The sequence below is a fragment of the Nematolebias whitei genome, chromosome 12, assembly GCF_014905685.2.
Source record: "Nematolebias whitei isolate Nwh7 chromosome 12, NemWhi1, whole genome shotgun sequence".
Lineage (NCBI taxonomy): Eukaryota > Metazoa > Chordata > Actinopteri > Cyprinodontiformes > Rivulidae > Nematolebias > Nematolebias whitei.
This window is the reverse complement of record NC_056509.1, coordinates 38,572,129-38,586,020: the sequence shown is the minus strand read 5'-3', so window position 1 is coordinate 38,586,020 and position 13,892 is coordinate 38,572,129. Positions and strand designations below refer to the sequence as shown.

At 39.3% G+C, this 13,892-nt stretch overlaps 1 protein-coding gene across 1 annotated transcript in view; it reads left to right on the top strand.

The window, feature by feature from the left end:
* The window catches only part of enpp1 (ectonucleotide pyrophosphatase/phosphodiesterase 1), a 47,490-nt gene that overhangs the window by 27,833 nt on the left and 5,765 nt on the right, over window positions 1-13,892 (top strand). The window contains exons 7-18 of the mRNA XM_037685554.1: window positions 516-625; window positions 728-793; window positions 872-944; window positions 3,229-3,337; window positions 4,895-5,026; window positions 5,138-5,169; window positions 5,307-5,434; window positions 7,343-7,412; window positions 8,683-8,770; window positions 10,221-10,405; window positions 11,543-11,582; window positions 11,673-11,830. Of these exons, the coding sequence (XP_037541482.1) occupies window positions 516-625; window positions 728-793; window positions 872-944; window positions 3,229-3,337; window positions 4,895-5,026; window positions 5,138-5,169; window positions 5,307-5,434; window positions 7,343-7,412; window positions 8,683-8,770; window positions 10,221-10,405; window positions 11,543-11,582; window positions 11,673-11,830 (1,191 nt within the window). The remainder of the gene's footprint in view (window positions 1-515; window positions 626-727; window positions 794-871; window positions 945-3,228; window positions 3,338-4,894; window positions 5,027-5,137; window positions 5,170-5,306; window positions 5,435-7,342; window positions 7,413-8,682; window positions 8,771-10,220; window positions 10,406-11,542; window positions 11,583-11,672; window positions 11,831-13,892) is intronic.

Genomic DNA, 13,892 nt, shown 5'->3' with positions numbered 1-13,892 from the left:
TTGTACTACTATTCCTACTTCACGGTTTTTCACTTATCGTGGGTCTTCAGGGTACGGATCCCTCGCGATAAACGAGGGACTGCTGTAGTTTAATTCTTACAATATTGACGATCTAAGCACCTAGCTGTAACACTTCCAGTGCAGCCTGGGGTTCTTCCAGTAGAAATATTAGAATGTTTGTCGTTCAAGCTGGGCTAATAGCTAGCTTAATGAGCTCTTTTTAAATAATTTCAGGCTCAGGAAATAACTCTTTCTCAAAAATATCATACATGTGTGATAAAACGCCTCAAAAGTTTTTCAGTTTACAGTTGGTTTAATTATGAAGGCAGCAATCCACCTCATTCAGATTCACTGTTAGCTCATCTGTCTGGTCAGATGATCTGGGAGCCATCTACCACAGGTTAGATGTTAATTCTTAACCTTTCCACAAAATCTCCCTGCAAAATATTTATTTCGTTCTCATCACCTCTTACGTCATCTTATTTAATTGTTTTAACTTTCTGTTCCTCCTTCAGATCTGGATTACTGCCATGCAACAAAAACTAAAGACAGCGACTTTCTTCTGGCCAGGTTCTGACGTCCCCATCAATGGCACCCACCCAAATTTCTACAAGAAGTATGATCGGTAAGCGTGACAGTTGGTGTCAATGCACCTTTGAATGTAACTGCATGGTGTGATTCCTAATGGCAACAGTCCCTTCACTAAATGAAGCATCTGTGTGTGCAGGGGTGTCACGTTTGAGACCAGAGTGTCGACTCTGTTCGAGTGGCTCAGTTTACCTGAAAACGAAAGGTTCTGCCTGTTCCTTATTGGAATTCAACGATTACCAAGTCCGAAAATCACGACTAAACTGTTTTGTTTTTATTTCAGACCTGACTTTTATACTTTGTACCTGGAAGAACCTGACACTTCAGGACATAGACACGGCCCAAACAGTCCAGAGGTGAGTAATCCACTAAACCTGAAGATGAATGCTGGTTGGTAATTATCCAGAATAACAACTGACAGCGTAAAAATTAAAAATTAAAAATAAAAGATAGAGAGAGAGGCTGACAGCAGCAATGCTAATGGCTGTTTGTTTTTTGTTTTTTCTAATGTGTGATTTAGTTGGATTTTAACTTGGAAAAAAAATTCTGGTCGTCCATTTTTAGGATTATCAGAAAAAAAATACACTTTGACAGTTTGTAAAAACGTACATTTGACTTTAGACTTTAACATGTTTGCGCTTTGAACCAGTTCTGATATTTTTGTGACGTTCGAAACAAAGGTACAGTTAAACCAAACAAACTTTACTATGAACACTGTGAGTACCATTTTCTGACAATTTTCATTTTAAAAGTGAGCGATTCCCCTAACATTCATAAATTAAAATAAATATATTTAAAATCTACACATTTCTGATGACGTAGTAAATAATTTAAAAAATCTTGTATTCCTTTGCCCATCACCTTTAATGTCAGTTTTATACTAAGATCATTCTATTTTGTGAAATAATAGAATATAGACATTTGATCAGACTTTGAAAATATTATATTGTGTCATATCATGCTCAGAGTATCTATTGTAAATGACTCTCAGCTACTACCACATGAAGGTTTAGGTGTTTGCTGATGTCAGTCAGCTGGAGCTGTATAAAAATGAGCTGACTCCACATTTTGTAGAGCTACAGTACATTCAGTCATTCCATTTAAATTTGTCCTGTGGTTCAGGAAATATTAAGGTAACAAGCAAATACTTTGTCTGCATCATGATTTAAGTTAGTTAGAGTTTAAAGTGTCAACAGATGAAAAGACCAAACAGGAAGTGGTAGATAAAGAGGCTTTCATTTTGTAGGGGAAGAGAAGTATGCCGGTCGGGAATCTGAGGAACAGGAGTTTGTAGATGTTTTGATGGGGTGATGTGAAACAGACCTGAATGTTTGTTTACGTCCTAACGTTTCTGAAGTTAAAGGAGGAGGATTTCCAGGATTCCAGGAACGAGGAGATGTGTGGAAATTCCAGTTTTTTTTTTTTTCTGGTTAATGGAGGTTGTAGCAGCGAGGTGGAGAGCAGATGGGTTGACCTCTCCAGAATGAGGAATATCCAACTTTGAGTAACAGCAGGGAGGTTGAGAACAGATAACACACAGCTGTTTTGGGGACATGCAGAACTTAATGACATCTACCTTGAGTCTGTGTTGTTGTCTGTGAAATGTCCAAATTACATGGCCACACCGATGGAACATGACTGAGTAAAAATCCCCAAGATCTGATCCATTCAGCCCAAAGCATTTGAGTCCGGGTACTCGAGACATGAAACCAAACCATCATAAAGGCAAGCAGTGTGATCAGGTCCAAATTTACTGCCGACGACTTCCTTGATTGTAGCTAAAAACCAGCACCAGCTGAATCCAAAAAGCAGGAACCAGTTATCGTAAATCCAATTAAATATGCGTCCTTAAAATCCACAGATGGCAGCAGAGATAGACACATCATCAAGTCTTCCAGTCGATGAGATATCCAGCTGCGTACATGCCAATAGGGTAAATCGGCTCGCCTAAAGCCTGTCTTCTCTTCGAAGAAATGCTGTAAATTGAGTTGAGGGACCAACTGGTCAAAACAAGTCCATAATTGTGGTTCGGAAGAAATGCAAGAGAGTCTCAGAAGCAGTTTCACAGACATACAGAGCAGCAAAGCGGAGAGGGAGGATGTGATGTATTCTGTAAGATGCCAGTCTTGCCAGGTCTCTCTTGTAAAATAGATCTTTTGATCTCAATGGGACAAACCTGGTTAAGTAAAGGTTATTATTATTATTCTCAACTGGTCTGGGTGCTGGTGAAGCAGCACCACATCAGGAAACTCACCTCTCCACTCTGTAAGGAAGAAGGTTAGTGCAGAAAAGAGTAGCAATATAATGCCTGGAATCCTTACAGTACCTCCCCCTCAACGGTCACCACCCAGTGACCTCTAACATTTCTCTGGATGTGTCAGACGAAAATTTCTACTTTTTATAAAATTCTTAAATTATTACCAATCAGTTTTATTACCACCAGTTTACAAATCTAAAACATTTAGTTTGTAATAGGCAAGTCTTCAACAAAAATTGTTCATTTATGCATTTTTTACTTATTTTGACGCGCTTTCATTGATAAAGAAAATGACCTACTTTATAAAGATAATTTTGTTTCTTTGTATTTGTAACCATGAATCTAGTTTTCTACAGTAACTCAAACTGTTTTCTGTCCTTTAGGTGATTTCAGCTTTGGAGAAAGTCGACAAAATTCTGAGGATGATCCTGAGCGGCCTCAAAACAAGAGACCTCCACCGATGTGTCAACATTATGATTGTATCTGACCACGGTGAGATAAAAGCTCACTTGATTGTTTTTCACATGGACACTTTTATTCCAAAGTTGTGCATCTTGTTTAAATCTCAGTGGTTTCACAGCACAGACGCATGACATCTTTATATAACACGTGCACCAACGAAGCAGCTCATTGTGGTCCTCTGAGTGGGCTTCAAATGTTTGGTTCAGTTGATTTACTGCACCTGATGCAGGGAAAACTACAGGCCAGTGGCTGTAATGAAATAAAATGTGGGAGTCAACTAGAAAAAACAGAACACTGGGGACCATATGTTTGGCCCTGTAATTATATGACAGATCTGTGTTTTGAAGTTTGTGTGGCCAGGGCGATGCCCAGCAGAGATTAAAAACAAAAAACATCCCCCACTCCTATAGAAGATATATGTTTCAAGGCACTGCAGTAGTTATTACTCTGCTGTTTGTCACAAAGAATGGCTCAGAGGAGTTCACACGTCACACCCTGTTTGCACTGGAAATGTAAGAATGCAAATCACTTTCTGGGAATCTTAAAGCGATAGTTCGGATCTTTTAAAGCATGGTTTGATAGAAACAATATCTTACCTGTTGTAGATAGCACTTTGAACGACATTGGCTTGGAGAAATGGTGCTTATATTCATTTATGTTTAAGTGAAACTGCATCAAAATGGGACGAAATACAAACAATATATTTTTTTTAAATTACTGCCCATCACCAAAGCCAAAATGCCAATGATGTTTGTATGTAGTGTTGGCAGATTATGTCATGAACAACTGCACAGATTTTAATGAAATGCTAAAAGTAATTACTGGATCTACTTTTACAACAGCTTAACTTTTGGAACCAATTCAAAATGGCTGCCAACCTTAGCAAACACACAAATACTGTAACTCAGCCATTTTTAAGGAATTTGAGCTAAAATATCATAATAGCTAAGAGACATCCCCAACTTTTACTAAGAACTCTGATTGTGCAAGATGTTTTCAAAACTTTGCCTTTAACCTACGGAGTCAGTCTTTTCAGTTTGTTAGCAAAATATCTCATGGATCACTGGACAGATTTAAATGCAACTTTCAGGAATTAATCAGATGCACATCTACTACTGTTTAACTTTTGGACTCAACCCAATTGAAGATGCTGCCACAGTTATTCAACCTTTACATGCATTAAATGGCTATAATTCAGTCAATTGTACTGAAACTGAGGTAAAACATGGGGTGGTAGTAGCTGAGACTTATTCACAACGCATACGCTGAGCTCTACACACAACACATTTACTTAAAGCTCTGCCAATAACTCTACGCATCAACACTGCCTGACAGTTAGCAAAATATATCCTTTAGTAAAACTCACATAAAGCTCAAATTTGGGGTGGTAGTAGCTGAGAGTCACCTTCAACTCAGCTTAAGACATTTTACAACTCAAAGCAACATAAAGAAAGAAGAATGGAAAAAATATGTCCCTTACTACGTTTGCAATCTGATCTTTTCTTGCTAAAAACACCTTCTTCAAGAGGTTTTTGTTGTTGTTTGTTGACAGATTATGACACTCCATTTTGTCCTTTTTGTCACCAGGGATGGAAGAGGCTTCCTGCCAACGAGCAGAGTTTGTGTCAAATTACCAGGAACACCTGTCTGACTTCACCATCATCCAAGGCCCTGCTGCTCGCATCCGACCGAAGCGCCTCCCAGATGAATACTTCTCTTGTGAGTTCTTGTCCGCAAAAACCTCCTTTCCATCTTTTTGTAAAATTATCCCTGAGTGAGTTTGGTTAAAACCAGCAAAGCTGACTCTGATCTGTTTCCCCCCATCCTCAGTCGACTACGAGGGCCTGGTTAAGAACCTGTCGGTATGTGAACTATTCCAGACGGGACTTCTGTATTGATAAGAAGAATGAAAGATTTTCTGCTCACGTGACTTTGTGACAAACAATCCCATCCTCCCTCTGCTCTGTGTTTATTCTCCCCGTTCGTGTGCATTCTGAAGTGCAGGAAGGACGACCAGGCGATGAGGCCCTACCTCAAAGAAAACCTCCCCAAAAGGATGCATTTCGCTAACAACAAACGCATAGAGCGAGGCCACCTGTACATGAAGTCGGGCTGGCAGGCGGCGCTGTGAGTATGGATCTCAGTTTAAGGGTTTTACCGTCAGTTCACCAGACTGAGTCGGGTCAGGATCTATTAAAACTAGTTAACGTTACGTCATCACTTTAAGATCTAGTGAAGGTCTTGATTGAAGGCCATCTCTTCTGTTTCCCACATTGTGTTGTACAGATTCTGTTCTGTCTGGGTCAAGCTTCAGATGGATTTTAACTCCAGGGAAATTCACAGTGGACTCAATTTTCAGTTTCTAGGTTTGCAAAGCCAGCCCAGATCATGACCCCTCCACCACCGTGCCTAACAATTGGCATTACCAATTTGTGTTTTGGGTGTTTGTGCATTCACACCCAAATGTTCTCAGTTTGGTCTCATCTGGTCTGTAGACACTGTTTTAAAAGTGTTCAAACCAGTCACACCAAAGCATGACTGTTCTTTTTAAGGAGAGAAGAGCCGTTTCCATGGCAACCACTGCAGAAAAAGCCACACTTCTTTAGATTTTTCCAAATTTTAATGTTTTGCATCTGCGTTTTATTTCAGTGTTTCGTTGCAGATGTGTCTCATCCTAGATGTAAACACACAACTGCTTCAGATTAAAACACAAGGTTAGATTTTCTTTTGAGGCTCTGCCTTTTGTACTTGATAAACAAATCAATGCTTTTGATTTGCTGAATGTTGGATAATTTAATTATCCTGTCATCAACTCATTAATCAAATAAGCCACACAGAGAAATGCGAGAAGATCTTTTCAACCCAGGTTTAATCCTTGCAAGAGGGTGAGGCATTGAAAACAGGCATTAAATATGTTTTAAGAAGCCCTGATCACAAGGTCTGCCTGCGGACGACGAGTTAGCAACAGCTTAAATACCCGTTATTAACAGAGGCGAGGTCAAGACGACCTCTGCTTCACAGCTCACAGTTGTTGAAGGCATCAGAGTTTATCAGTTATCAGACTCCTCTCTGAGTAGACATAAACTTTCTTGACTTCACATACATGGTTCATATTAATAAGTGAAAACATCCATGACCTTTACATAACTTCCCCCATCACTGCACTTGGCTACTACTTATTCTCCTTATGTTCGTGGAAGCAGTAGGCGTGGACCAACAACTGTTATGCACCGCTGCTGATTTGTATTTTTATTTTTTTCTGAGTTTTTGATCAACAAATATCACATTCTGCTTTGGTGTGTAAAATCTTTGACTTGAACCAAATTTTGTTATCTTTTTATGCTGACTTCATGAGCCCAGAAATTTATAAATCGCTGTAGAAAAAGGACTTCATCTTCAAGATTTTAAGCAAACCTGTGTTGTTGTCTCAGTTTACTTATGTATCAGTTGGATAATGTTTTACTTCGTTAATGCATTGATTTAAAAAAAAAATGTAATTGATTTTTACAAACAGCTCCTTAAAATGTCCTAAACGGACCACTTGAAGCGATGCCACGGTGCCGTTTTCAATGGATTAGCTGTTGAGTAATGATGGAAACGGTGGTGGAGTTTGTCTGAGGTTGACTGGAAGTAATTTGCAGAACTGAGACACTCTTTGTTCAAATAGCAGAGGTGTTTGAGCCAAAAAGAAGAGTTGGTTTAAATAGGAAACACTGTCGGTATAATAGAAACAATGTGCAAGTCAAATAAGGTTAGATTTATCCACCCGGATTATAGAGCATGCATCGGGACATTTATCTTGCTACATTTACAGTGATTAATTATGACTGTATTTATGTGTAACAAATAAATCATGTTGAGAAGGGGAAATACAAATTACAGCCGTTGATCTGTGAAAAAAATCCTTCACACTGGAAACATAAATCCACCAACATGGCACATGTAATAAACGCAACTTAATGGGATCGTGTTTTAAATGTTTGTTTATATGAATGAGTGAAAAGCCTCTGTCATTTTTTGGTTTTGTCTCCTCAGGAACCAAGAGGAAGTGAAATATTGCAGCGGTGGATTCCACGGCTCAGATAACCTCTTCACCAACATGCAGGTCAGAGGAGGGAGGCTGGTGTTTGTCTGACAGTGTGGAAGACTAACAGGAAGTTCACTTGCTTTAAAACACGAGTCTTAAGAGTTTGGTTTTAAAGTACCGTATTTGTCGCCAAACATGTCGCACCACCATATAAGTCGCATCAGTTCAAATATGTCTAATAAAGTGAAAGAAAAAAAACATAAATATGTCGCTTTGCTGTATAAGTTGCATCTATTATGCGTCACCACTGACAACCAGGAAATGTGGGCTGGCATTGTGCCAAAAATTGATTGGTTGCCAAATGGCGGTCAAGGGAGCATGTACGGGAGGACTTTAACAAGAATTTAACGAGAGTAACACTTAAAAACAATTATTTATTTGCTCGACATTATAGCAAAGGTGTGTCTCAGTTGAACTTTGACTTAATAAATGCACTTCAGTGGTCAAATCAGCTGCATTTCTCCTGGGCAGCACGGTGAAATGCAGCTGATTTGACGTTTGCTCCAGGTGTTCTGGAACGAGACGAAGGTGGCTTTGTATGGCAAGCCAAGTGTCTCATTAATAGCCACTTTTACGTATTAATGAGACTCTTGGTTTGCCGTATTAGTCGAGGGCCTTCTAGCGGCTGAAAATGGTAGTGTTCAATATTTTCCATGTCAAAATGAATGAAATGGTCAGATCTTAGTCAAAAATTGGTTTTAAATATGGGAAAAATACGAATATGAGTTGCTTCTGTATATAAGTTTCAGGACTTGCAAATTTATGCAAAAAGGTGTGACTTATATGGCAAAAAATACAGCAAAGTATTAAAAAAACATCTAAAATGTGATGTCAAATCACAAACACTTGACGGCTGTGGAAAATCTCTTGTTAGAAGTTTTGTTTCCTTCCACCCACACATGTGTAGTTTTGGATTTCATGTCACCTTAACCCTCGTTTTCACCACGTCTGTGCGTCTTCACAGTTTACTTACTGCTGAAATGAGGCGAAAGCTCTGAGCTGCTAAAAAAGAACTGTTTGAAAACGTCTTTAAATGCCACAAAATCATCCGTCTTTGAATACAAATCTGTAAACCTTTTCACGGTTTAGATCCGTTCCCTGCTGTAGTTCATTGTCAACATTTACACAAGACTTAAATACAATGGTAAATGTTTGACATTGTGTTGTTTACTGAGGGTCTAAATGAAGGTTTCCAGTTCACAAACCAATGTTGTTTAGAAAGGTAATCTATCATGCGCACTGAAACCTCTGAAAATAAATTAATAATAATGTTTTGTATCTGTTTCAGGCTATTTTTATTGGCTATGGTCCATCATTTAAGACGAGCACAGTCGTGCCCCCGTTTGAAAACATTGAACTGTATAACCTCATGTGTGGTGAGTTTCTTTCTTTGCGTGTCTTCTCTCTCCTGTAGCTGTTTCACATTCTTCTTTCTCAAGCTGGTAGTTGAGTTTGGTCATATCTGCAACCTGTTAATCCCTCTAATTTGTAACAGGTGTGATCTTGACGTGTCTCAGTCCTCTGTATGAAAACCAGCGAGGAAAACAAAAAAGAATATTCTTAGAGTTGCATGTCATTTCATTAGAATAATCTGTTAACCTGCTGAAAATGCAAATTTCTGGTAAAAATACAGTAAAATGTATCGCATCCTTAATATCAAAGTATAAGAGAAACACTGGTCTCTCAACGCAATTGATAAAATTTTCTCGACGAGAAGACAGGGTACAGGAGAGCCCTCATGCCCTGAAGCGACACTTGTTTCAGGATACACCATGGATTCCTAGGGCCAGTTGAAGATGGTGTGTCTGTCCGTATTTTCCGTTGAGGATGTAGAAGAGGCGTACATAATTGGTCTTATGATAGCGAGATTTCTGCTTTTTTGAATCGGCGGGTTTCTGGCTTATCGACAAACTCGGAAGATGGCGGCAGCGGATCTGGCAAATTTTGAAACTGCCTGCCATGTGTGAATGAATGTGCCATGTTTTGAGCGCCCAGACTCAGATGATTTCTGAGAATCGCAGGCCACTTGCGGCTTCTGGAACTCGCCGGCGTGAAGGATTCGACCTTTGGGAAGGCTACAAGTAGAACTTTTGAAGGCAGACATAAAAAAAATCATGCAGAGTCTGCCTGTCCCAAAACCATTGTTGTTATCAAATATGGCTTCCCCACTTGGCTTTGAATAGGCCAGATATCTCAAATTTCACCCAGAGGTTATGTGAATTATGACGCTCTGCTGCTCCTCCCCTCTTCCCGAGAACGTCTGTGGACTTCTCAGAACTGAGCCGCTGATAGACACTGTACCATATTATCAGAACTATGGAACTTTCTGGAGGTGTCTACGGACAACTGCCTTTGTTGACCTCCTCATGCATTATGATGCCATTGTATGTTGCTGTTTATGTTGTGAGGTCTTTTTTTGCAACTTTCGGCCAGGACATGGTGCGAGAGACGATTTTTTTTTACTTCCTCCGCCCTCGTGTTCTCTTTTTCTTATCTACTTTGTATGTATGTATGTCTCTCTTGTAAATGAGTCCTCGAGGCTCAGTGGAAACTAACCTGTGTAAATAAAGGTTGAATGAATAAGAGAAACACAACATTTCTCCTGTTATTGTCCTGATGCGTGTTGCTGTCCTCAAGAAAACTCAGTTTTTGTTTCTGTGTAAAAACGTCCTCTGAATAAACTGCTAAAAATATCTCTAATGATGACATTTTGTGGTGTAAAAATAAAACTGTCTTTTTATTTTGTAAAACCTGATGGTGCAGTCTGGAGTGGTCAGGTCCTTCATCCCTTACATCTTGTCTTGTTTTTCCCTTTGTGTTCCTCAGATCTTCTTGGGGTTCGTCCGTCTCCAAACAACGGGACCCATGGCAGTCTGAACCATCTCCTGAAGCATCCGGTCTACTCACCGGTGCACCCGGCGCAGCTCTCCCATGACTCCCACTGTGAGGCCTCAGCCTCCATCCCAACTTACAGCCTGCAGTGCAACTGCTCATCTCAAAGCCCTGAAATGGTTCGTTCCGGTCACACTCCTCTGATTGTTCGACACTTCTAAATCAGTCGTTTGGAGGTTTTTGTGGGATGCTGAGTAGCTAAAATACTTTGCGCTATTTTAGCTACTCATATCAAAACGTTCAGCTCATTCAGTAAAACATGTAATGATTTGTGGTTTGTGCAACTTTTGTAGTTTTTCAGAATATTAACATTTGTTTACAAATATTTTCCCCATAAAACCATTAAAATGTCTTAAATTCCTTCAAAAACATTTTCTTGGAAATTTCCTTCAGCTTACTTTTGTTTTGTCTTCTTTTGCTTCTTTGAGCTTTAAACTACGGTTTTGTTATTTTGGGGTTTTAACTAACATTTATTTTAGCTCTTAGCTACTTTTAGCTTTTAGCTAGCCTTTTGCTCCTTTTATCCAGTGTTCTTTTTTAGGCTTTTAGCTAATGTTTACTCCTTTCACCTTGTAGTGTTCAACATCCTTTAACTTGTAGTTAGCATTTAGCTTCTTTTAGCTGTCTTTTTAGCTCACGTTCTCCATTTAGATTTTTGCTATTTTGTATTTCCAACTAGCCTTTTGATGGTTTTAGCTTTGAGCAACTTTTTTCTACTTTTAACTTTCGGTTATTCGTCAGCTTCCTTTGGCTTTTAGCTAACATTTTGCTTCTTTTTAAACTTTAGCTAACGTTTTACTACTTGTAGGTTCTAGCTAGCCTTTGATACTTTTAGTTAGCACTTGGCATATTTTATATTTTAGCTAGTGTTTTGCCACTTATAGGTCCTACTTATAAGATCACTTTGATACCTTTAGTTAGCTGTTTTATACTTTTCATACTTTTAATTAGCTGTTTGCTACTTTTGATACCTTTAGTTAGCTGTTTGCTACTTTTAGCTTTTGGCTGTTATTCTGAGCCTTTTAGCTATAACATTTTCAGCTTCTTCAGTAAATCTCAGCCGTCATTCAGCTCTCATTGTTTAGTTTCTTTAATTATATTTCACGTATTTTAAATCCAAACATTCAAAATCTTGTACTTGAAAAACTTCTTTGATTTTATTTGTAATATTTGTATTCATTAATTTTTATCTGCCACTGCTGATTGTCTCACAAAGTATTCAATGTTTTTTTTAAAGTGGTTGTTGTTGTTTTCAGGAAGCAGCTATGGACACAAAATTTCTGGCAGCTAATTTTGGTGAGCACTGAGTTCTTCATTTTGTGATTAAAATCCATTTTTAGGGATATTTTTGAGCAATGATGCAAATTTCCTTCTTCTTTTTTTAAGACAAAAGTGTTTTACATCGCCTCCACCATCCTTTCGGAGCACCTCAGGTGGTCCAGTCGGACGCCAGCTTTTGTCTGCTCTACCACTCCGACTACCTGAGCGGATACAGCAAAGACCGCCTCATGCCGCTCTGGGTGTCGTACACCATCCAGCCTCTGGTGAGCATTCAGCTCGGAGCTCTCTGTCATTTCTAAACTTAGCCCATCAGCCGAAGTTGTCCCGGCTGTATTTCTTCAGTGGTTAGGGTTTGGCAGCACATGGGAGGAGGTTGTTCAGCATCTGAATTCCTTTTCTAGACAGCTGGATTTCATCTTCTCTGCTAGTTTGGGCTTATAGCAGTCTTGTCTTTCTAACTATGTGGTTGAGCCTTCATGTAAATCACAGCTTCAGGCAAAGTAACGCATTCCCAGGAGATTTTACACTTTCACATTATTCTTTCTGAGTGGCTGAGCAAGTGTATGTGGTATCCAAATACAATACGGACAAAATACACTCTTATTCTTATAGACTCGGACGTGCCACGACATGAATAGTTTCATTGTGAAACATTCACAATAGACTTGTTCCTCGTGCAAACTCCAAACATCATCTTTCAAAGTTATCATTGTTAGGTTTTCAGCATTAGATTAAGTTCAAACAGAACTCAGGACCTTTAATTTTAAAAATATGTACTCGCATTTGTCTCTAGCGTACTTTAGGTAGTGTCTCACTGAGCAGGGACTTGTTGGCAAACAGCACTCACAAGGAGAGTCTGCAAAATGTCTCAAAATATTCTCAGTTACCTTGAGGCTCAGATTATTGTACTTGAATTTACAAAATTATATTTGTGCAACAGTTTTATCCACTGAACAGACACAGCTGTCATGGGTGTCTCAAATCCATCGTAAAAACTTTCTCAGTTTGGTTTCTGCAACGCACGGGAGCTTTTTTCAGCTGCACTGGAGCTCCTGCAACAGAACATGTCTAAAAACCACGCTGAGAATAGACGATATTTATTTAAAAGTGCCTCCATCTTAATCTGCCTACAGTGAATAGATGTCATGTGAACATGGGGGCGGCGGCCAACGTGTGTAAAAAGTGGGCTGAATATAAGTTGTGCTGCCATGTTTTTTTCAGAGAGCATTTTATAAACAAACCATCCTTTTTCAATTTTTCCATCATGAACATGAACCTTTTGTTTGCTAACTGAGTCGTGTAGAACTTGAGATGTACATTTTTGTGATTATTATTGTTATGATTAATATTGCACCCGCTTTGAATGTCATCAGCCATTAAATGGCTGTTATCAGTTGTAATCATCCCAATAGGTTGTGTTCAGACTGCCCCTCCTGTACCTCCTATTAGGTTTAAAGGTATATTGTTAGCACTGATGATAGGGTCACGTGGTTAGGTTAACAGTAAAGGGTCTGGGGGTTAGGTTTAGGGTCTGGGTTAGGTTTAGGAAAAGTTACATAAAGCTCACAAAAAAAAACACTTCCTGTTTTACATGCGTGCAAAGCTGCATATTATCAAAGATAACGTCCATTTAAAACTACTAGGATGTAGGAAGGACAGTCGGACCACAACCTATGAGGATGATGATAACTAATAGCATTAAATGGGCTGATAACATCCAAAGCTGCTGAATATTAATATTTCTTTGAGCATCGCACGGTCTGACCTTGGGGTAAATTTTCATCAGCGTCCACTCCAGGGAGGATTGGCAGCTGATTTAAAAGTTGTCCACTAGCGAATCATTTTTCTAACTGTAGATGGATATACATCAAATTGTTTGGAGATTACTTCGCCACCCTTTTCAGATTGATGTTGCTTCTCTAGGGGGTCTTCTTTCAGGGTCTTTGCTAATGTCTTTCCATTTTGGCATTGTATTAACACACACATGTATGCTTTAAACCAGTGGTTCCCAGCTCTGGTCCTTGAGGAACACCATCCTGCATGATTTAGTCGTTTCCCTGCTTTGACACACCTGATTTGAATATATGGGTGATTTGCAGGCTCCTGCAGAACTTGAGGAAGTAATAAAAGCACTGAATCAGGTGTGTTGGAGCAGGGAAACAAGTAACACATGCAGGATGGTGTTCGTCGAGGTCCAAGTTTGGAATCACAGGGTGTCCAATCCCAGTCCGCGAGGCCTGTTATCCTGCATGTTTTATTGTTCTCTGCTCCAGCCCAGCTGATTCAATTCAATGGTTGAATTACATCGTCATGTTCTGCAGTCAC